At 42.3% G+C, this 24,273-nt stretch overlaps 2 protein-coding genes across 3 annotated transcripts in view; both read right to left on the minus strand.

Moving 5' to 3' along the window:
• PLA2G4E (phospholipase A2 group IVE) overlaps positions 1-21,159 on the minus strand; it is an 81,461-nt gene extending 60,302 nt beyond the window's left edge. Inside the window, exon 1 of the mRNA XM_070469070.1 lies at positions 20,276-21,159. Within this exon, the coding sequence (XP_070325171.1) occupies positions 20,276-20,467 (192 nt within the window). The 5' untranslated portion in view covers positions 20,468-21,159. The remainder of the gene's footprint in view (positions 1-20,275) is intronic.
• PLA2G4D (phospholipase A2 group IVD) overlaps positions 1,325-24,273 on the minus strand; it is a 56,046-nt gene continuing 33,097 nt past the window's right edge. For both annotated transcript variants that reach the window (XR_011488228.1, XR_011488227.1), the window contains exon 4: positions 1,325-1,705. The gene's annotated coding sequence lies outside the window, so the exon portion shown is untranslated. The remainder of the gene's footprint in view (positions 1,706-24,273) is intronic.

Raw genomic sequence — 24,273 nt, forward strand, 5'->3', positions numbered from 1 at the left:
TGCTAGTAGATATAACATTAAATTATGGCATATTCCTATGGCTGAATTCTATGCAGGCATTGAAAGGAGAACTATAAAGAATGTATCAGTATAAAAATATATATGGATATGTATATTTGAATTTAGGGATAATAAAAAAGGCTTATAATGAAAAGAAATATGCAAAAATTATACATTTTCCTATAAAGACCATAACCACAAGGGAAAGCAAGATCATATTCACAATAGCAATGAAAAATAAAACAAATAAACCTGAGGAAAATATGCAAGAAATTTCCATGTGAAAATGATGTCATTACAAATTAATAGGGAAAAGCGGGTTATTTAATATTATGTTGGAAAAGTAACCATTTTATGAAAAAAATAACCATTTTGCCATCTGGAGAAAAAATAAGCTGGTTCCATACCTAACTCATTATATTAAAATAAATTGCAGATGCCAATATAATCTAGCCAGTTATTGTTTTTTCATCATTAGTGAGGAAGTAAAATACAAGATGCAATGAAGGAAAACAAGTGGATAATTCTGACTATATACATATTAAACTTCTCCATGTCAAAACAACCACAGATAATAATAAAAGACAAATTTGTAATAATATTTGCCAAACTTAGGAAGGGCTAAATTCCTGATAAAACAAAACTCTTTCAAATAGATACTAACGTATAAACAAGTCAGTAGAAAAATTGACAAAAGCTACAAAGAGGACTGTTTATGTTAGTGGTTCCCCAATTTTGCTGAACATTGGAAACACCTGGAGATCCTTCAACAAATATTGATGCCTGGCTCTCACATAGTGATATAATTCATAGGGTATGTGACTTGGGCACTAGTATTTTTAGAAGCTCCTCCGATGATTTGAGCACTCAACAAAGTTTGGAAATCATTGGAATATGCAATAAGCCTATAAAGGATTATCACTAATAATACGAATATAAATTAAACAATGAAATGCCATTTTTCATCTATCAGATTTGCAAGGATGAAAAGCTGGTAAGACTCAGTGTTGGACAGGGTGGGGGGAAGAGTCAACAAGGTTTTGTTGTGAAGAGGTAAACTGGCACAAACTTTTTGGAGGGTAATTTGGTAATACCTGTGAACATGTAAAACTTGCAGGATCTTTGGCCAGGGATTGTGTTTTTAGAAATTTACTGTGCATAAACTCTTGCATGAATACCCAAAGATGTTCGATTTCACATTGTTCCTGTAACTGCTTTTTGTTGTTGTTGCTCCTTGTTTGTTTGGCTTAATGAGGGTTATGCCTTAGTGTTACCAAAAGAGGAGGGGTCAAGCTGCTTGCTGCTCAAAAGCCAATAGGCCAGGTTGGTGGAAAGTTTGCTTTATTTCAGATGCTGGCAACTGGGAGTGGAGGGAGGACATCTGTCCAAAGGCCGACTCCCCCCCCACCCCCACCCCCCAACACACACAGTGGCAACCAGTGTGTTGTATAAAAGCAAGAGCTTTTATAGACAGGAAGAAGGGGCTATATGCAGAAACAGCAGTCAGTTCTGACAGTCATCTTCAAACTGGTCATTGGTGCTCTGACCAGCATCATCTTGGTTGTTTCAGATACACTTAATCTTCAGTTCTAGGGTCCATTTGTTCCCATTTCTTTAAAGCCAGTTCTTAGAATTGTGGCAACTTATGTTGTGGGTGCAGTCTGGCCATCATGTAGTCAGCTTCTTCACCCTGGTGTTTTAGTATCTATAAGACAGATCACAGGATGTGGCTCAGAACAGTATCTATCTATCTAGCATTATCTAGAAAGAACTAAAGGTCCTTGACTACACTTAATGACTACATTATTATTATTTGGTCTCCTTTGACTGATTTCCTTTGTTTCTGAATTTCTCATTTCTCTGATTAAATGTATTCTTTGACCAAAGTTTTTCACAGACAAATGGCAGGCAGAGGACATGGTGGGGGCAGAGAGGCAAGGACCATAGGGTCCTGCTCCGTATCTTTAGGAATCACTGATGGACTGGGGTAGAAATCATCCCCTCTCCCTCATATATCATGGCATTTGGGTCTTGGATGTTGCTGACTGGTGCTAGATAGCACTCTCCATAGATTTATGTAAAAGTAGAGAAGCCTCTTGGGGGAGGAAAAAGAGGCTGGGGCCCTGACCTCTTCCCAATAGGGATTCAAGTTATTGAAATGTATACAATGATGGGTCCCCAAGAGCTCCCAGAGACAGTATGGTGGTTGTACTCTGTATTGTGAAATATTTATGATGAACTGAAGGATTCTTTGAGGTCAGATGGCAAGGAAGGACAATGGGAGAGAGGCAAGGCACCAGAAGGATGAGGGAACGTTGGACCAGTATCTTGGGCTCAGTATGAGAAATTAGCTTATTGGAAACTAAGGCACAGGGATAATGCTGAAACTCCTTTGTACTTATTCACCTTGCTACCATGAGTCTATTTGCAGGGAACTGACTCCCTGTGTGGACCGAGCCTTATCACACCAAATGATACTTGATAACCAAGGAATTTTGCTAGAGGAACTCTCCTCATTGATCCTGACGGGGCAGGTGCATCACTTAACCTGGGCACAGCAGCAGAGATACTTTTGTAGAGAAGTCTAGTCCCAACAGATGAATGATGGGAGAAATGCTTTATGGACAAAGACAACAGTCTGGGAGTTCTTGGGACTAATTGGAGGGAAATTTTGAGGAAATACTGAATTCTCTGCCAACTTGGCAAGGAGGAAAGTGGAACCATTTGTATCTTAACAACATGTTTTCTGGGCAATATTCATGGCACCAAAAATTGGAAATGGGCTTCCCTGGTGGTGCAGTGGATGAGAGTCCCTGCCAATGCAAGGGACATGGGTTCAGTCTTTGGTCCAGGCAGATCCCACATGTTGTGTGGGAACCAAGCCCGTGTGCCACAACTACTGAACCTGTGCTCTAGAGTCCGGGAGCTGCAACTGCTGAAGCCCACGCACCTGGAGCCCCTGCTCCTTAACAAGAGAAGCCCCTGCTTGCCACAACTAGAGAAAGCCCATGCAGCAGTGAAGACCCAGCACAGCCAAAAATAAATAAATAAATCCTTTCTTTAGAAAAAAATTGGGATTTGGGACAGAGAACAAGATGGTGGAGGAGTAGGTGGAGGTGGAGTACATCTCTCTCCACTGATACATCAAGAATACACCTTCAGACACAGAAGTGCATGCAGAACACCAGCTGAGGGTGGACAGGAGGACCTGACCAGGGGAAAAGAATATATAGAATCATGCAAAACTTGGTAGGATGAAGGAACTAGGGGGAAAAACAGGAGTGGTAGTAGGACTGGACCTACTCTCAGCGGGTGGGGGAACTGAAGCAGGGGTCCAATCCCCACAGCAGGGCAATGTCTGAGTCAGAGGAGAAACATTTAAGGCTGAGAGTGAAACAACTGATCTATGGCAGCCTAGGTGGAATGAGAATCAGACAGTCCTTACCACAGCCATACAAATGCCGGGCAGGAACTCAGGTCTCCTGGAAGGTGCAGCAGCTGGGAGCTGGAGTTTAGGGATTGTGGAGCAATCCCAGTGTGAGGGCTACTGTTGACTGTGGAGGGACGGATGGAGGGTATGTGAGGGGGAAATGCCTGTGGAGAAAAGCCAGGCAGCCATGGAAGCAAGGTGATACTGCTGAGTCATGCGTAGGGGGTGGAGCCATCACCATAACCTCTCTCTCCCCATGTGCCAGAATCGGCAGCTGAACAATAGAGAGGCTGGCCCATCAAATGCCTGAGGCACTGAACTACACAGTAGGACCCCAGCCGGGGGGGCCACTCTATGTGCCTGACGCTGGGAACAGCAGAGAAGGACCCCAGACAAGGGATCCCTCTAAGTGCCTGAACGGGCAAACCTACAGAGAAAGACCGGCCAAAGAGGCCTTCTGATCACCAGCTACAAGAGGCTTGAAAGAAAGACTCTGATAGGGCCATAACTCCTGCCACGGAGGCAGTTTGTGTCCCTGAACACTTGGCGCCACCAGGGTCCCTGCAAGCCAAGTAGCTGCACCACCTTCATGCTCAACTCTCACTGGGGCAGAGCTGCCACAGGCAAAAAAAAAAAAAAAAAGTCTCGTGTTTATGCGCGCAGGATCGCTTGGGTCCTGTCTGACTCTTTGCAACCCTGTAGACTGTGGCCTGCGGGCTTCTCTGTTAAAGAGGGGGTTCTCCAGGCAAAAACACTGGAGCGTATCGGCCAATATTTGTTGCCATACCCTTCTAGAGCACTATATTTCCTGCTGCCCTAGCTGCAAACCCCTGAGTACCTGGAGCTGCCTGAACCCCTGTGACCCAAGCAGCTGCACCACCTCCACACCTGGCCCTCACAGGGGCAAACCCAAGCCCTCCAGGGCAGCCTCAGGAGCTAAGCTCCAGCGGATGACCCACATGTAGAGGTGGAAATAAAACCACAATTGAAACCCAGGGGCAGTGTGGCCAAGGAAGAAGACCCCAAACCTTCCCACCAGCTACACAAGCTGCAGATTAAATCCACACAATCAACTAGGCAGACTCTGTGTCTATGGAATATATAAAAGGCCACTGAGAGCTCCCACAAAAGAAAACGCACTAGCTATGATAGCTGTGGACATTGGAGGCAAGAACACACAGGAGTAGGACCAGATTAGAATCTTAGCAGCCCCACAGCAGGTCCAAATATCAGCACAGTGTTGGAGGGCATCTAGGGAGGTGAGGTAGACTGCGATTCCCAGCGAGGGAAAGGACTCTGACAGCAGACTCAAGAAAAACATTTATTATTCTTATTTTTTGACTTGTTCTGTAGATTCTTTTGGATTTATTTTTCTTTTTTTCCCTTTTCCCTCCCTCTGTTGTAGTTGCTGATTTTATTGGCACTAAGAAATCCAATTAAGCTTTTTTTTTTTTTTTTTTCCAATTAAGCTTTTGAGCTTTTTTGTTTTCTTTTTCCTCAGTCACATTTTTTATTGTTGTCATAAACCTTTGCCTCTACATTGGACTTTTGCAGGTCTGTGGAGTTTTCCTCTTTTTATTTCTCTTTTTTTTTAATTTTTAAAACCTATTATTTCTTCTACATTTATTCATTTGTTTGCTTTTCCTATGGTTCTTTTCCCCTTGTAGTTAATCTTTAACATATATAAATCTTCTTTATCTACCTCTATTTAACTTTGCATATCTATTCTTTCTTTCTTTTCTTTCTCTCCTTTCTTCTCAACATATTTTTAGTTTTACTCTCATTGATTTATTCCCCAATTGGCAACTTGCTTTAGTTTTGTTTTACAGTTCGTGCTTTAATTAGTTTTGTTCTGGTAGATTTAATTTTTGGTTTCCTTTTTTCACCAGGTCATTCTATTGTACTTAATTTTTGTTGGACTGTTTTGATTTTGCTCATGGGTGTATATATATATATGTGTATATTCAGTCACACTTTCTGTTGTTATAAACCTCTGCCTCTACATCGGGCTCTTGTAGCTCTGTGGAGTTTTCCTTTTCTCCCCCCTTTTTTCTTTCTTCTTCCTTTTTTCCTCTTTCCTTTTTTTTTATAAATAAAAAAAATTTTTTTAAACCTATTATATTTTTTCTACATTTATTCCTTTGTTTGCCTTTCCTACTGTTCTTTTCCCCTTGCAGTTAATCTTTAATGTATACAAATCTTCTTCATCTAACTCTATTTAACTTTGTATATCTATTCTTTCTTTTCTTTCTCTCCTTTCCTCTGAACATATTTGTTAGTTTTGTTGTCATTGCATAGTTTCGTTTCCCCACTTGGCACCTTGCTTTAGTTTTGTTTTCCAGTTTGTGCTTAAGTTGGTTTCGTTCTTAACTGGTAAATATAATTTTTTATTTCCTTTGTTTGCCAGATCAGTCTACTGTACTTTATCTTTGTTGGACTGTTTTCACTTTCCTCATGGGTGTATATATATGTGTGTATATTTCATTGTTTTAATTATTATTTGCCTGATTTTGTAACTGCCATTTGTCTGGGATTCATCTTTGGTTTCTCGTTTTTGGACATTTGTTTTATTCTCCCTTAATGCCATAACAAACCACCTGTGGAATCTTCGTTCCTAACCAGAGATCAAACCCTGAGCCTTTGGAGTGGGAGCCCTGACTCCAAGACCCTGGACACCAGAGAACTAACCCTGGGGAGCATCAAATAGTGAGAACTCACACAAAGGAAGCCACTCAAATACAAGACCCGGCATCACCCAACCACCAGTAGCACCCTGTGCAGGACGCCTCATCTAAACAACAAACAAAACAAAAATACAAACCCAATCACCAGCAGACAGAGGTACCACCTCACTCAGCTTTGCCTATCAGACGAAAAACAAACAAACAAACAAAAACTCAGCACAAATCTCACCCTATATGAAGCTCACACAAACCACTGGACCAACTTTAGGAGGGCAGAAACCAAAAGGAGAAAGAATTCAAACTTCTTCAAGGAAAGAATTCAACTTTCCTTGAAGCCTGGGAAAAGGAGACCTCAAACACAATAACTTAAAAAAAAAATGAAAAGGCAGAGAAATATTGCACAAATGAAGGAACAAACTAGAAACACAGAAGTCCAAATAAATGAAGAGGAAATAGGAAAATTAACCTGAAAAATAATGATAATAAAGATGATCAAAAACCTTGAAAACAAAATGGAGAAAATGCAAGAATCAGTTAACAAAGACCTAGAAGAATTAAAGAACAAGCATATAAAGACAAACAACACAATGACTGAAATTAAAAATACTCTAGAAGGAATCAATAGCAGAATATCTGAAGCAGAAGAATGAATCAGTGAGCTGGAAGATAAAATGGTGAAAATAACTTCTGAAGAGCAGAATAAAGTGAAAAGAATGAAAAGAGCTGAGGACAGTCTCAGAGACCTCTGGGACCATATCAAACATACCAACATTCGAATTATAGGGGTCCCAGAAGAGGAAGAGAAAAAGAAAGCATATGAGAAAAAATTTCAAGAGATTATAGTTGAAAATTTCCCCAACATGGAAAAGGAAGTAGCCAATCAAGTCCAAGAGGCACAAAGAGTCCCATAAAGGATAAACCCAAGGAGAAACATGCCAAGACACATACTTATCAAACTAACAAAGACTAAACACAACGAAAGAATATTAAAAGCAGCAAGAGAGACATAACAAGTAACATACAAGGGAAACCCCATACACTTAACAGCTGATCTTTCAGCAGAAACTCTGCAGGCCAGAAGGGAATGGCAGGATATATTTAAAGTACTGAAAGGGAAAAATCTACAACCAAGATTATTGTACCCAGCAAGGATCTCATTCAAAATTGATGGAGAAATAAAAAGCTTTTCAGACAAGCAAAAGTTAAGAGAATTCAATATCACCAAACCAGCTTTACAACAAATGATAAACAGACATATATAATCAAGAAATACAACAGAAGAAAAAAGATCTACAAAATCAACCCCAAACAATTATAAAATGGCAATAGGAACATATATATCAATAAATTAAATGTAAATGGATTAAATGCTCTAACCATAAGACACAGACTGGCTGAATGGATACAAAAATAAGACCCATATATATGTAGTCTACAGGAAACCCACTTCAGACCTAAAGACACATATAGACTGAAAGAGAGAGGATGGAAAAATACATTCCATGCAAATGGGAAGCAAAAGAAAGCTGGAGTAGCAATCCTTATATAGACAAAATAGACCTTAAAATAAAGGAGATCACGAGAGATAAGGAAGGACACTGCATAGTGATAAAGGGATCAAGCCAAGAGGAAGACATAACAATTGTAATTATCTATGCCCCCAACATAGAAGCACCTCAATACATAAGACAGACACTAACAGACATAAAAGGAGAAACTGACAGTAATGCAATAATAGTAGGAGACACCCAACTCACACCAATGAACATATCATCAAAACATAAAATTAATAAGGAAACACAAGCCTTAAATGATACATCAGATGAGATGGATCTCATTGATATCTTCAGGACATTCCATCCAAATGAAGAAGAAGACACCTTCTTCTCAAGTGCACATGGAACATTCTCCAGGATAGACCACATCTTAGGTCACAAATCAAACCTCAATAAATTCAATAAAATTGAAACTGTATCAAGCATCTTCTCCAACCACAATGCTATGAGACTAGATATCAATTACAAGAAAAAAACTGTAAGAAACTCAAACACATGGAGATTAAACAACACATGTCTAAATAACAAACAGGTTACTGAATAAATCAAAAGGGAAATAAAAAAATTTCTAGAGACAAATGACAATGAAAACACGACAACTCAAAACCTATGGGATGCAACAAAAGCAGTTCTAAGAGGGAAGTTTATAGTAATACAGTCCTACCTCAAGAAACAAGAAAAACATCAGCTAGACAACCTAACTTTACACCTAAAGCAACTGGAAAAAAAGAAGAAGAAAACCCCAAAATTAGTAGAAGGAAAGAAATCAAAGATCCAACAGAAATAAATGAAAAAGAAATGAAAGAAACAATAGTGAAGATTAATAAACTAAAAGCTGGCTCTTTGAGAAGATAAACAAAATTGACAAACCTTTAGTCCCTGACTCATCAATAAAAAAGAAAGAATAATCAAATCCACAAAATTAGAAATGAAAAAGGAGAAGTTACAACCGACGATGCAGAAATACAAAGGATTATAAGAGACTATTATAAACAGCTGTATGACAATAAAAGAGATAACCTGAAAGAAATGGACAGATACTTAGAAAAGTTCAATCTTCCAAGACTGAACCAGGATGAAACAGAAACTATGAACAACCCAATTACAAGCACTGAAGTTGAAGTTGTGATCAAAAATTTCCCAAAAAACAAAAGCCCAGGACCAGATGGCTTCCCAGGAGAATTCTATCAAACATTTAGAGAAGAGCTAATGCTTATTCTTCTGAAACTCTTTCAAAAAATAGGAGAGGAAGGAACACTTCCAAACTCACTCTACGAGGCCACCATCACCCTGATACCGAAACCAAAGACAACACAAAAAAAAGAAAACTACAGGCCAATATCACTGATGAACATAGATGCAAAAATCCTCAACAAAATTTTAGCGAACAGAATTCAGCAACACATGCAAAAGCTCAGTTCAGTTCAGTGGCTCAGTCATGCCGACTCTTTGCAACCCCATGAACCACAGCACGCCAGGCCTCCCTGTCCATCACCAACTCCCAGAGATCACCCAAACCCATGTCCACTGAGTTGGTGATTCCATCCAACCATCTCATCCTCTGTCGTCCCCTTCTCCTCCTGCCCTCAATCTTTCCCAGCATCAGGGTCTTTTCCAATGAGTCAGCTCTTAGCATCAGGTGGCCAAAGGATTGGCGTTTCAGCTTCAACATCAGTCCTTCCAATGAACACTCAGGATTGATCTCCTTTATGATGGACTGGTTGGATCTCCTTGCAGTCCAAGGGACTCTCAAGAGTCTTCTCCAATACCATAGTTCAAAAGCATCAATTCTTGGTGCTCAGCTTTCTTCATAGTCCAACTCTCACATCCACACTTGACCGCTGGAAAAACCATAGCCTTGACTAGATGGACCTTTGTTGACAAAGTAATGTCTCTGCTTTTTCAGACCATGATCAAGTTGGGTTTATTCCAGGGATGCAAGGATTCTTCCATATATGGAAATCAATCAATGTGATATACCATATTAACAAATTGAAAGATAAAAACCATATGCTCATCTCAATAGATGCAGAAAAAGCCTTTGACAAAATTCAGCACATATTTATGATTAAAACTCTTCAAAAAATTGGCATAGAAGGAACCTACCTCAACATAGTAAAGGCCATATATGATAAGCCTACAGTAAACATTATTCTCAATGGTGAAAAACTGAAAGCATTCCCCCTAAGATCAGGAACAAGACAAGGGTGTCCACTTTCACCACTATTATTCAACATAGTTCTGGAAGTCTTAGCTACCACAGAGAAGAAAAAGAAATAAAAGGAATCCAGATTGGAAAAGAAGAAGTAAAGCTCTCAGTTTGCAGATGACATATACTGTATGTAGAAAACCCTAAAGATATTATCAGAAACTTACTAATCAGTGAATTTAGCAAAGTTGCAGGATACAAAATCAATACACAGAAATCACTTGCATTTCTATATACTAACAATGAAAAATCAGAAAGAGAAATTAAGCAATCAATCCCATTCACCATTGCAATAAAAAGAATTAGATATCTAGGAATAAACTTACCTAAGGAGACAAAAGAACTGTACACAGAAAATTATAAGACACTAATGGAAGACATCAAAAGATGACATAAACAGATGGAGAGATATTCCATGTTCCTGGGTAGTAAAAATCAACGTTGTGAAAATGACTATACTACCAAATACAATCTACAAGTTTAATGCAATCCCTATCAAATTACCAATGGCATTTTTCACAAAACTAGAACAAAAAATTTCACAAGTCATATGGAAACACAAAAGACCCCAAATAGCAAAAGCAGTCTTGAGAAAGAAGAATGGAGATGGAGGAATCAACCTTCCTGACTTCAGATTATACTACAAAGCTGCCAAATAGTAAAAGCAGTCTTGAGAAAGAAGAATGGAGATGGAGGAATCAACCTTCCTGACTTCAGATTATACTACAAAGCTGCAGTCATCAAGACAGTGTGGTACTGGCACAAAAACAGAAATATAGACCAATGGAACAAGATAGAAAGCCCAGAAATAAATCCATGCACCTGTGGGTACCTTATTTTTGACAAAGGAGGCAAGAATATACAATGGGGCAAAGACAGCCTCTTCAATAAATGGTTATGGAAAAACTGGTCAGCTACAAGTAAAAGAATGAAATTAGAACACTTCCTAACACCATACACAAAAATAAACTCAAAATGGATTGAAAGCCTAAATGTAAGACCAGAAACTATAAAACTCTTAGAGGAAAACATAGGCAGAACACTTGATGAAATAAATAAATCAAAGCAAGATCCTCTATGACTTATTTCCTAGAGTAACGGAAATAAAAACAAAAGTAAACAAGTGGTACCCAATTAAACTTAAAAGCTTTTTCACAGCAAAGAAAACTATAAGCAAGGTGAAAAGACAGCTCTCAGAATGGGAGAAAATAATAGCAAATAAAACAACTGACAAAGGATTAATTTCCAAAATATACAAGCAGCTCACACAACTCAATGCCAGAAAAACAAACCAACCAATCAAAAAGTGGGAAAAAGACCTAAACAGACATTTCTCCAAAGAAGACATACAGGTGGCTAACAAACACATGAAAAGATGCTCAACATCGCTCATTATTAGAGAAATGCAAATCAAAATTACAGTGAGATATCACCTCACACTGGTCAGAATGGCCCTCATCAAAAAGTCTACAAACAATAAATGCTGGAAAGGGTGTGGAGAAAAGGGAACACTCTTGCACTGTTGGTGGGAATGTAAATTAACACAGCCACTATGGAAGACGGTATGGAGATTCCTTAAAAAACTAGGAATAAAACCACCATATGACCCAGCAAGCCTAGTCATATACCCTAAGGAAACCAAAATTGAAGGAGACATATGTATCCCATTGTTCATTTCAGCACCACTTACAATAGCTAGAACATGGAAGCGACCTAGATGTCCATTGACAGATGAATGGATAAAGAAGTTATGGTATATATACACAATGGACTATTACTCAGCCATAAAAAGGAACACATTTGAGTCAGTTCTAATGAGGTGGATGAACCTAGAACCTGTTATACAGAGTGAAGTGAGTCAGAAAGAGAAAGATAAATACTGTATTCTAACACATATATACAGAATCTAGAAAAATGGTATTGAAGAATTTACAGGGCAGCAGTGGAGAAACAGACATAGAGAATAGACTTGTGGACATGGGGAGAGGGGAGGAGAGGGTGAGATGTATGGAAAGAGTAACATGGAAACTTACATTACCATATGTAAAATAGATAGCCAAGGGGAATTTGCTGTATGGCTCAGGAAACTCAAACAGGGGCTCTGTATCAACCTAGAGGGGTGGGATGGGGAGGGAGATGGGAGGGAGCTTCAAAAGGGAGGGGATTTACATATGCCTATGGCTGATTCATGTTGAGGTTTGACAGAAAACAGCAAAATTCTGTAAAGCAATTATCCTTCAATAAAAAATAAATTAATTAAAAAAATTGGAAACAACCTAGATGATATGTTGGTATATTATAGCCATTTTTTAAAATATTTTTTTTAATGGCAGAGGAAAATAATTACTAATTGCTGTTAGGTGGAAAGGACACGGTTTTAAATATGAGCTCAATTTTACATGTACAAATATATGTCTATATAAATAAAACTGATTTCTGTGTATATTTGTGTCTAGAAAGAAGACTGAAAGGAAATACATTAAGGGTTTGAGAGCTTATCTCTGGATGATGATATTGGTTGGGAATGTTTATTTTCTTGAGTAAACTTTTCAAATTTTCTCATGTCTATACTGAACATATATTACATGCTCTTTTTAGTTGGAACTTTTAAAAGAGCAGATTTTAAAAGAGCAAATCTGTTTAATAAATGGATTATTATTGTTATATGTTAAATAGATAGAATATTATATGATAAATAAATAAAGAGGGAAATAAAACTAACATTTCTTTTGTGCCTCCATGGGCCAGGCCATCATGCCAGATATTGATATTTACTACATCAATTCTGTAAAAAGTACATGGGCATATTCTCTCTTGTCCATGCTCTGAGGGGAGCAGAAAGCCTTGAGTGAGGACAGGGTCAGGCAGCCCACCCAGGAGAGAAAATCTTTCTTAGGTGCTGGGAGGCCCTTTCCTCCTCCACGAGCAGCTGGCCCAGTGCTCACCATTTGGATCCTCCTCTTTACCCAACTGAAACATCCGCATGGGGGGCCTGGAAGGGGGAAAGGTAATAGCTCATCTAATGTGTGACTGAATACGATTGTGGAGGCCAGGACACCAGGGCCTTGAAACTGCTGAACATGGAAGCTGGCTTTGGGAACAAGAAGAGCTATCAAGCATAGTGAAAGATTAGACCCATGTCACACTGTTGGTAGAAATGGGGCCTTTGTGGGTGGATAGTCTTGACTTCATTTAAGAAAGAACTTGGCCATTTGATTGGTAATAAGCTTCTATTGGGGTTTCTCAGGTATGTTAGCAGTAAAGAGCTCACTTGTCAATGGGGGAGACATAAGAGACAAGGTTTCAATCTCTGGGTCAGGAAGATCCCCTGGAGGAGGGCATGGAAACCTACTCTAGTATTCTTGCCTGGAGAATCCCATGGACAGAGGAGCCTGGTGAGCTATAGTCCATAGGGTTGCAAAGAGTTGGACATGACTGAAGTGACTTAGCATGCACACACGCAAGCTTCTATTGCTGGAGTTACGCAGCAGTTCCTGCCTGGCAGATTCCTCTTCTGGGCAGAAGGTTGCTCTAGAATCCAGATGATCTGTTTCAGCTTCAAAATTCTGTTACTCTCCATCTGGTCATGCCCCTGATCCCGAGGACAGTTTGCTAATACCGACAGCTGCTTGAAGCACCTGTGGGTTAGGCTTTCTGCAGGCCTCTGTTGCTTAATATGTGACACCATTGGTAGGAAATCCACTGGGCAGGGAGGAGGACAGGGTGGGGTTAACTTGGCCTGAGGGAGATATTTGGGAAAGTGGGCTTTTGGGCCCCTGGAATGCATCTACTCTACCTTCTTAGATTCAGCCTGGGACCTTACAGGGCAACTTTGACAGATACATGGAATGTTTTGTTCCACATGGCTCTCATCTGCATGCTGACACAACTCACAAAGGGCAGGTGATTAGGGAGCACCTGCTGTATACAATCAAACAACCTCCCACCCCAAACCAAAGAGGCCATCGACACAGTGTTTACAAACAACAAAATGTCACAGGCCAGTTGAGACAACACCCATATAGAAAAATATAGAGAAAGAAATAAGAGCTTTGGAGTCAGAGAGGCCTGCATTCTTATCTTGGCTGAGGCACTGACTAGCTAGGCAGCATTAAGCAATTGCTGTATCTCTTACTTTATCTCTCTGAGACTTATTTTCCTAATATGCAAAGTTGGGTACCTGGCATCTATTTCACAAGATTAGTATAAATATTAAAGAAAAAATATATAAGAGAATATATATAACAGTGAAGGTGGGCTTTGCTGGCGGCTCAGATGGTAAAGAATCTGTGTGCATGAATGGATAAGAAAGTTGTGGTACATGTACACAATGGAATATTACTCATCTATTAAAAAGAACACATTTGAATCAGTTCTAATGAGGTGTTTGAAACTGGAGCCTATTATACAGAGTGAAGTAATTCAGAAAGAAAAACACCAATACAGTTTATTAACGCATATATATGGAATTTAGAAAGATGGTAATGACGACCCTATACGTGAGATAGCAAAAGAGACACAGATATAAAGAACAGACTTTTGGACCCTCTGGGAGAAGGTGAGGGTGGGATGGCTTGAGAGAATATCACTGAAACATGTATATTACCATATGTGAAACAGATGACCAGTCCAAGTCCGATGCATGAAATAGGGCACTCAAAGCCGGTGCACTGGGACAACCCAGAGGGATGAAATGGGGAGGGAAGTGGGAGGGGGTTTGGGATGGGGGACACATGTACACCTGTGGCTGATTCATGTCTATATATGGCAAAAACCACCACAATATTGTAAAATAATTAGGCTCCAATTAAAATAAATCAATACATTTATAAAAAAGAATCTGTCTGCAATACAGGAGACCTGAGTTCGGTCCCTGGGTTGGGAAATCTCCTGGAGATGGGAATAGCTACCCACTCCAGTATTCTTGCCTGGAGAATTCCATGGACAGAAGAGCCTGGAGGGCTACAGTCCATGCGGTCACAGAGTTGGACATGACTGAAATGATTGAGCATATAAATAAATACATATGTGTATATGTAACTGGCACATAGAAGCTGGCATATAATAAACCTTAAGAAATTGTAGCTATTGCTGTTTTCATTATTTTTGCTGTAGGACAAATAAATTGAGAAGAACTAAGTGGCCGGCAAAGAACCTAAAGGCTAGTAAGGGCTGGAGAAGTGAGGGAAAGCTTTGTTCATTGATGACAATGACCTTTGAGCACCTACTAAGTGCCAGGCACAAGGTTATGGTTCTGGGTGTCAAACAAGATGTGGCGCCTTCACTTTTGGAGGTAGGAATGAGCTTGCCTCACACCATGTAGGCGACACAGCATAGGGTGAGTCCTTCCAGGAGGCAAGTGGGGGCCCCAGTCCACAGGGTGTGTGGCAGGAGGCAAGAAGGAGCTGGGGTGGGGTCCGATCTCACCAGGTCTCTGGAGCCAGGCAGAGGCATCAGCCTTGATGCCAGAGATAATGGGAAACTCAATGGGCCCTGGAGCCCACAGCCAGACACTCATCACTCAGCCTTCCAGGTCTGCGCCAGTGGCTGCAAAGACACTAACAAGCAGTCACAAAGTTTATGCTTCCTTATGTTTACTGACAACCTACTCTGATAAAAGTATGGGATGTTTATAGACAAAGTCTCTTGGCTTCCTTGGTTTCTTCCAACCTCACTGGCTACTCTGTCTCAGTCACCTTGACGGCTCTTCTGTCTCCACCAGGCAGCTAGTAAGCGAGGAGCAGAAGGCACAATCTTCTGCCTCTTCCCTTTTGTCTCCTCCTCCCATTTTTGGGAGACTCATACAGCTTCATGGCTTGAAAATCTGTCTATATTCTGCTTCATGTAGTCAACCCAACTATCTCCCCGGCCTATCGCCCTAATTCCAGATATGACATTTCTGCTTGGATAAATGTATATAAAACATCTCAAATATAAAATGTCCAATACAGGGGATTTTCCTGGTGGTCCAGTGGTTGAGAATCTGCCTTCCAGTGCAGGAGACAGGATTTGATTCCTGGTCAGGGAATTAAAATTCCAATATGACACAGGGTAATTTGGCCCGTGTGTCCCAGCTAGAGAAAGCTCGCATGCCACACCATGAAGAGACTTTGTGCCACAACGAAGACCAAGTGCAGCTGAAAAATTAAAAAAAATAATAAAACTGCCAGCAGAGAAACCCCCGGTCTCCTCCATCACAACACATTTGGGTTTGGGAAACCCTACCCTGGGGCTCACGGTACTTCCCTGTTATTAAGGCAAAAACCTAGGAAGCATCTTTGAGTTCACATTCCAGATCTGATCTATCAGCAAGTCCTGGAAGTTCTACCTCCAGAAAAATCCAAAATCTGTCCACTTGTATTTAAGCTATGGCTGTTTCCTCCTGGACTATAGCAAGAACCTCCTCATTTGTCTCCCTGTTTCCTCTCAGGCAGTCCATTCCCCAGACCAGCCACAGTGATTGGTGTAAAACATAAACAAAGTCTGTCCTCAGATTAGAACCTTCTAGTGGCTCCCTCTGATGCTTCAGAAAAACCCCAGCACGCAGCACTGGGCCAGCCTAAGTCTCTGACTCTTTCCTCTCTTCACCTGCTCTTTGCTCTCCAGACACAGTGGTCTTCTCTCTGTTTCTAGAACAGACCAAACTTTACCCACCTGCCGGCCTTTGCACTTAGCATTTGCTGTGTAACATTTTTCCTCATTGTTCTTGGTTCAAATGTCACTATCTACCTCACATCCCCTCTCTGTTGACAGTCACACTCTAGCATGTTTTGTTCCAAAATCTTTGACATAGAAAGAGTCATGTATTTATCTATTGTAGGTCTCCCTCATTAGACTGTAGGTTTCGAGAGAACTGGATCCTGTCTGACCTGCTCTGTGCTTAGCCTCCCACTGCTAGAACAACACTGGGTGAACAGTGGGAACTTGGTAAATATTTGTTCAATGAATGAATCCATGCTTCAGATGTGTTTCCTGGTCTTCTTAAGATGGAAGATGTGTAACAAGCCACAGGAGGGGTTGCCTAAGAATACAGTGCAGGAAATGGTAACCCTGAAAACAAATCTGATAAACTAAATTTTCACTAAAGTATTGCTGGACGACAATATGCTATCCAGTAATGCCAGCCTCTAAGAGGGTCTAGAAAGACAAAGGCATCATCTACAGGGTGGCCCTGGAAGGAAACAATTCAAGGACCAAAATGGAGAGCAGATGAGGAACTATTTGAAGATTAATAGGTTCTTGTGGTTCCCTCAAAATTTTCCATCTTGAGGATTCCTCTGTCACCAAATATACACACATTCTCCCCAATCATACACACCACCCCCCACTACATTCCCCTCTGTAACATTATTCCTCCTCTTCAAAGCTGACTCTGATTCTTCTTGTCTTGTTCCAATATTTCATACGGGTCTTAGGGAAGAACCAAGTGACAAGTTTCTGAGAAATCCCATGGAAATTTGCAAAAAATAAAGCACCTCTTACTTCTAACATTTCACCTTAAATCTTAACTAACTATAGTACAGACACACAATGGAATATTATTCTGCCACTAAGGTGACAATTATAAAGTTTAAGGACCAAACAAGAAAACATTCTTGGCCGTAATTTTAGGCTAAGACCAAAACAAACAAATAAACTGGGCTTAGATCTGGTATAAGTTATTATAAGCACAACTATATCAACATTATCTAAGGAGAAAAAAACTGAAAGGGAATATCTATTGTATTGAGTTAATGGGATTTCCAGTGGGTTTTTCCTTTATGTTTCCAGACATTTTTTGAAATTACTTTTATATACATAAGATGAAAATATTAAGATAAAGCACAGTGGTTAAGTCCCCCACCAGGGACTTCCCTGGTGGCTCAGTGGTTGGAAGTTAGCCAGCCAACATGGAGGAAACAGGTTTGATTCCTCGTTCAGGAAGATTCCACATGCCGCACGGCAACAGCCTGCGAGCCACAACTACTGAGCCCACATGCTGCAACTACTGAAGCCCCTGCACCTAGAACCTGTGCTCCGCAACGAGAGAAGCCACCTCGACGTGAAAGCCATGCACCGTAAGGAAGAGTAGCTCCCGCTCACAGCAGCTAGAGAAAGCCTGCACGCAGCAGTGAAGACCCAGTGCAGCCAAAAATAAACTTTTACAAGTCTAGAGGAGAAAAAAAAAAGATTAAACACAGTGTCTCTGTGTGGTTGCCTCTGTCTCAGACCTGCGTCACTTCTGCTTTTCCCCCAAACAGCTGAAACAAGACAAGGAACACAGCCTCATTCCTGAATCATGTCCGGAGAGGGGATGATGGGTGGAAGGGGAGAGGTCATCGTAAAGTCACAACAACTACAACCGGTCAACGTGGTTCCAGCTTCATGTGCTCCAGAGACTCTGCTATCTACTCCTGAATGGATTTTTCCCTAGAGGTGAAAAAACTTGGAGGTGAAGGAGCTGGTCTGAGGTTCCAGGGCTGGGAGCCGGCAGAGAAAGTTAGAGACGCTGGTCTGATCTCACAGGCCCTGCTCTCAGCCACTGTAACGAGGACGGTGCTCTTCCACATACTGAGCACTTGTGTTTCAAGGGCTTTTGCAGCCTTTGGTGGGTTACCTCTGAGTCAGGAGGCTCCTGATGCCAGGGCAGGGGGGTTCAGGGGCCAGAGGTCAGTCCCCTGACCTCTCAGCGGGGCTGCAGCTGGGGCCTTTCCCCGTGCAGCACATTACGAGCAGGCCTGGCCTACTGGACCATAGGGACTTCTGGAAGGAGGCAGAGCAGGAAAGGAAGATGAGGAAAGCCTGCCCCTTGGGGGGCCAGGGCATAGCAGGAAGAACGGGAAGGGGTGGGGCAGACCGGGGGAGTGGATCAGACACTCTTCACCTGTGACTCTGAGAAGCGTCACTGGCAGGACCCTGGCACTTCCTTGGGGCAGTCAGCTTGGTCAAGGGGATGGTCTTGGGGGACTGGTCATCCACCCGGCTGCCCTCAGGTATCTCTGGGGGTAGACACTGGGTTGGCAGTTGCAGCTATGAAGTAGGACCTACCGGGGCCAGGCAAGGTGACCCCATGGTGGAGGCCCAGGTGGCCTCACTGAGTCAGGGTCCAGACAGACAGTGTGGTGGAAACAGAGGGGTCCACAGGAGGTGAAGGGGCCGTGGCCCAGTGCTTCTCATGAGCAAGGCCCACACAGGGAAGTAAGGCTGCCCCTCAGCCAAGCTTCCCCTGGTACAGCTGCTGAGACCAGAGCAGCCAGAGGGGCACAAGAGCACTGCCCCCTCCCTGTTGTTGGGAGCCTGCAGGAAGCCCGGAGGAGAAGCTGGGGAGGCAGGTCTAGATCATGGGTCATTACCCAAAGCCACTGTTCGGTTTTTGCAGCCCACTCAGTTTACCAGGTGGGACTGACTGAGTCATGATTTTCTCTTCACTGGCCCACAGGTGGGATCTGTAAGGAAGGTCAAATCAGTCCCAGACCCCCAGAGGTGCGTGTGGTTACAGCTATGACCCTGCCTGCCACCAGGCCAGATGGCACAGGGTTAGAATCTATTATGTGCCAGGAGGTCTGCCAGACCCTTCACCTACAGGAGCCCAAACCCTCTTCTCAGTATTATATCAATAGAAACACCCTCCATGTCTGCTCTCCCATCCACTAGCTGTGTGACTTTAACCCTTCTGTGAGGGGTTGGATACCATCACCGATTCAATGGTGATGAATTGAACTTGGGTGAACTCTGGGTGATGGTGAGGGATGGGGAGGCCTGGCATGCTGCAGATCATGGGGTCACAAAGAGTCAGACACAACTTAGTGACTGAACACCACCATCACCAACTCCTCTGAGCTTCAGTTTCTTCAATACTATTAATAATCCCTCCCAAGCACACAGACTGAACGCAATATAAGGACAGCACTGTCAGGGAAACAGCTTTTAGGGGCTTCCCTGATAGCTCAGCTAGTAAAGAATCCGCCTCCAATGCAGGAGACCCCAGTTTGATTCCTGGGTCGGGAAGATCCCCTGGAGAAGGGATAGGCTGCCCACTCCACTATTCTTGGGCTTCCCTTGTAGCTCAGCTGGTAAAGAATCTGCCCGCAGTGCGGGAGACCTGCGTTCGATCCCTGGGTTGCAAAGATCCCCTGGAGAAAGGAAAGACTACCCACTCCAGTATTCTAGCCTGGGGTCACAAAGAGCCGGACACAGCTGAGCAACCTTCAGTTTCACTTTTGGGACACAGAAACAGGGCCCAGGTAAGGACAGGTAGGTGACGGGGTGAGGCGGAAGGGACTCATCCCAGAAAGCAAGATGAATAAAAACACAACCTCTTAACTCTGCAGTGATGCAGATGATCTTATTCAGAGTCAGGACAGCGGGGGTAAAATTTAAGGGGCCAGAGACCCTCTCCCCAAGAATACAGACATACCTGAGAGCCATCAGGGGCCACGGGAAGTAGAGATATGAGATGGGGAGTTTCCAGGACCTGTATCTGCTCCGACTCACAGACACTCCTTCCTGCCATGCTGCCTCCTTCATCCCACTGTAGGCTCTGAGGGACAAACACATCCGTTCCCAAGCCAGGATGGCCTTCCGAGGTCTGGAGAGTCATTCCAGCCATGTCCACCTCTCTGGGGCTCAGAATAGGCTGCGTGGAGCTGGAGCTAGTCCTTAATGGCGAGGCAAATGGTGAATATCCTTGGGAAATTTCAAGGGAGTTTTGCAAAAAAGCAAAAGCAATGTCATCAGATTTCTCCTGAAGATATATGAGCCTGATGAATAATTAAGGAGGTGAAGGCAGTCAGGGCTTAGCTAAGAGAGTCCCACGTTTCTGTGAACACTTCACACAGTCTGATGGAGAGAATGTTCTTGTGCTGCATAGAAAGTCTACAGGAAGCTACAATTACACTCACCTGGAGCAGCTCTCCTTAAGGGAGGCCTGCATTGCAGAGCTGGAATCCAGGCTTGGAGATAGTGCCTCACTGCTCGGGGATATTTTTAGAAGTGTGACACTCAATATGTCCGTGGGGAGGAGAGAGGCAGCCGGGATGGGTGGAGGTGCTGAGAGTCAGGTAGACTCCCTGGATCTTGGCTGTCACCCCCATCTCTCTCTTTTGAGCCCTGAGAATAAATCCCTAACCTGGTGTTCAGCGCTGAGGGAGGGGCCACAGGCCAGAAGGGAGTTTAATCACTTACTCTGTCTCAGTCTCAGTCCTTTCTTTGGTGTGGCAGATGCTGTGTCTGGCAGCTTCAAGACAGTGCGACATAGCTCCATGGTAAAAACAAACCCTCTTCATGTTTGTTCATAAGCATTTTAAAATAGACATTCAAAACGTGCATCTTTCTGTTTCTCGGCTCTGAGTGATTCAGCATCCTCTCTAGTTGGAGATACCCCATGATCCTTCTGTCCCCCTTTCAAGACTCTTTTCTGAGGCTGTGGTTTTCCAGTGGGGACTGCCTCTGGCCTCAACAGAAATCAAGGAGCAGCCAGACTTCCAGTCTGACTGACCAGAGTCATGTATTTGGGACAGAGGTGGAGGGGGGAATATGTGTATAAAGTTGTAATCGAAAGTGGGGTCCAGCTGCTAGCCACTCAAAAGCCAGTAGAGAGGCTGGATTGGTAGAAAGGAAAGCTTGCTTTATTTTGGATGCCAGCAACCTAGGGTGGGGGGAGGGTGGACACCTGTCCAGAACCCATCTCTCCCCTCGTCCATGACAATCAGTGGGCAAGAGCTTTTACAGATGGATGGAGGAGGCTTCGTGTAGAAGCAGCACAGTCAGCTCTGACAGTCAGCTTGAAATTGGTCATCTGACCATCGTCATCTTGATTGTTTTAAGGAGAGTTCATCTTCAGTTCCAGGATCGGTTTGTTTCCCATTTCTTGAGCCCAGATCTCAGAACTGTGGCAGCTTCTGTCATGGCTACAGTCTGGTCATCGTGTAGTTAACTTCTTACACCTGGTGGTGGCTTCAGTACAAGACAGCTCATGGGACGTGGCTCAGAATATTATCTATAGCCCTTGAGAAGGAACTAAGGTCCTTGACTATGTTTGATGCTCAGTTGTGTCCGACTCTTTGTAACCGCCTGTACCATAGCCTGCCAGGCTCCTCTGTCCGTGGGATTTTCCCAGCAAGAACACTGGAGTGGGTTGCCATGCTACTCCAGCAGATGCTTGATGACTTTATTATTTGGTCTTCTTTGACTGTTTTCCTTTGTTTCTGCATTTTCTCACTTCTCTGGTTAAAATTATTCTTTGGCTAAAGTTTTTTCACAGACAAAAGGCACGTGGAGGACATGGGGGCGGGCAAGGGCCATAGGGTCCTGCTTTGTTTCAAAATGTCGTTTTTCTGTTTGCACTAAGAGACGGAAGAATTTGCAAACTCTACTCCCAATTACGGCACGTAGCAGTAAGGATCATTTTCAACTGAAAGCAATTAAGAAGCAACTACAGGTGAAAAGACAGCCCTCAGATTGGGAGAAAATAATAGCAAATGAAGCAACAGACAAAGGATTAATCTCAAAAATATACAAGCAACTCCTGAAGCTCAATTCCAGAAAGATAAATGACCCAATCAAAAAATGGGCCAAAGAACTAAACAGACATTTCTCCAAAGAAGACATACAGATGGCTAACAAACACATGAAAAGATGCTCAGCATCACTCATTATCAGAGAATTGCAAATCAAAACCACACTGAGGTACCATTACACTCCAGTCAGGATGGCTGCTATCCAAAAGTCTACAAGCAATAAATGCTGGAGAGGGTGTGGAGAAAAGCAAACCCTCTTACACTGTTGGTGGGAATGCAAACTAGTACAGCCACTATGGAGAACAGTGTGGAGATTTCTTAAAAAACTGGAAATAGAACTGCCATATGACCCAGCAATACCACTCCTGGGCATACACACTGAGGAAACCAGATCTGAAAGAGACATGTGCACCCCAATGTTCATCACAGCACTGTTTATAATAGCCAGGTCATGGAAGCAACCTAGATGCCCATCAGCAGACGAATGGATAAGGAAGCTGTGGTACATATACACCACGGAATATTACTCAGCCATTAAAAAGAATTCATTTGAATCAGTTCTAATGAGATGGATGAAACTGGAGCCCATTATACAGTGAAGTAAGCCAGAAAGATAAAGACCAATACAGTATACTAATGCATATATATGGAATTTAGAAAGATGGTAACGATAACCCTATATGCAAGACAGAAAAAGAGACACAGATGTATAGAACAGACTTTTGGACTCTATGGGAGAAGGCGAGGGTGGGATGATCTAAGAGAACAGCATCGAAACATATATATTATCAAGTGTGAAGCAGATCGCCAGCCCAGGTTGGATGCATGAGACAAGTGCTCGGGGCTGGTGCACTGGGAAGACCCAGAGGAATCGGGTAGAGAGGGAGGTGGGAGGGGGGATCGGGATGGGGAATACATGTAACTCCATGGCTGATTCATGTCAATGTATGACAAAACCCACTGCAATGTTGTGAAATGGTTGGCCTCCAACTAATAAAAATAAATGAAAAAAAAAAAAAGAAGCAACTATAAGGAAACCTTTTTGCTCTCCCGCTATTTGCCTAAAAGCAGGACATACGTTTTCTCCCCCTCTTCACCATGAAGAACAGAACATAATCAGCAAAGACAGTTCCAGACCTTTATTAACCCTGAGAAGCACCAGAGCTAGGTCTTTCAGGTATGGAAAAGTAATAGGACATGACTTAGCAACTGAACAACAGTGAATAGGAAGCTAAGAGTTAGTTTAACCCAGTCTGTGTGTGCCTCAATTCCTTATCTTTAGTGATAACAATGTTTCTTTCCTCCTGGTATAGCTTCCATGTGGGAGTTTTATGTCCAGCTTTTAGGAAGAAAAAGAAAGGTCAGAATACTCATACATCTACTATTTAATTGCCGTTAGCTCAAAATTATCAATATACAGAGCACCATATTTGAGGGCCAATCTGTTTTCCATCAATAACTTCACTTTTGTGAGTTCTTCTTTTGTGGCCAGTATTTCTTGACAAGTCTAATTTTTGCCAGTCCTTTTTTTTTTTTTGACTCCCAAAGACATAATTCTTTAAAAGCTTACCATTGAAAATTTAGCTATTCCTGGTTTTATTTCTCACTGATTCATCCTAAAAGTAACATTCACTGGAAATTGGATGAAAGACTGATTTTTAAATATCTAATTATATTTTTTTCTGCCCAGTTTCACTGAGATAGAATTGACAAACAGCAGTGTATAAGTTTTAAGGTGCACAGCTTTTCTTTTTCATTGTAAAAGCATCAATAAAAGGCACTCCCATGGTATGGCTAAAACGTCAAGGTGCCTTGTTAGGTTAAACATCATGGAGTTGTGGCCCAACTGTTGAACCTGTGATCTAGAGCTCCTGAGCTACGACGACCGAAGCCTGCT

Source organism: Odocoileus virginianus, chromosome 6 (assembly GCF_023699985.2).
Source record: "Odocoileus virginianus isolate 20LAN1187 ecotype Illinois chromosome 6, Ovbor_1.2, whole genome shotgun sequence".
NCBI classification, from domain to species: domain Eukaryota; kingdom Metazoa; phylum Chordata; class Mammalia; order Artiodactyla; family Cervidae; genus Odocoileus; species Odocoileus virginianus.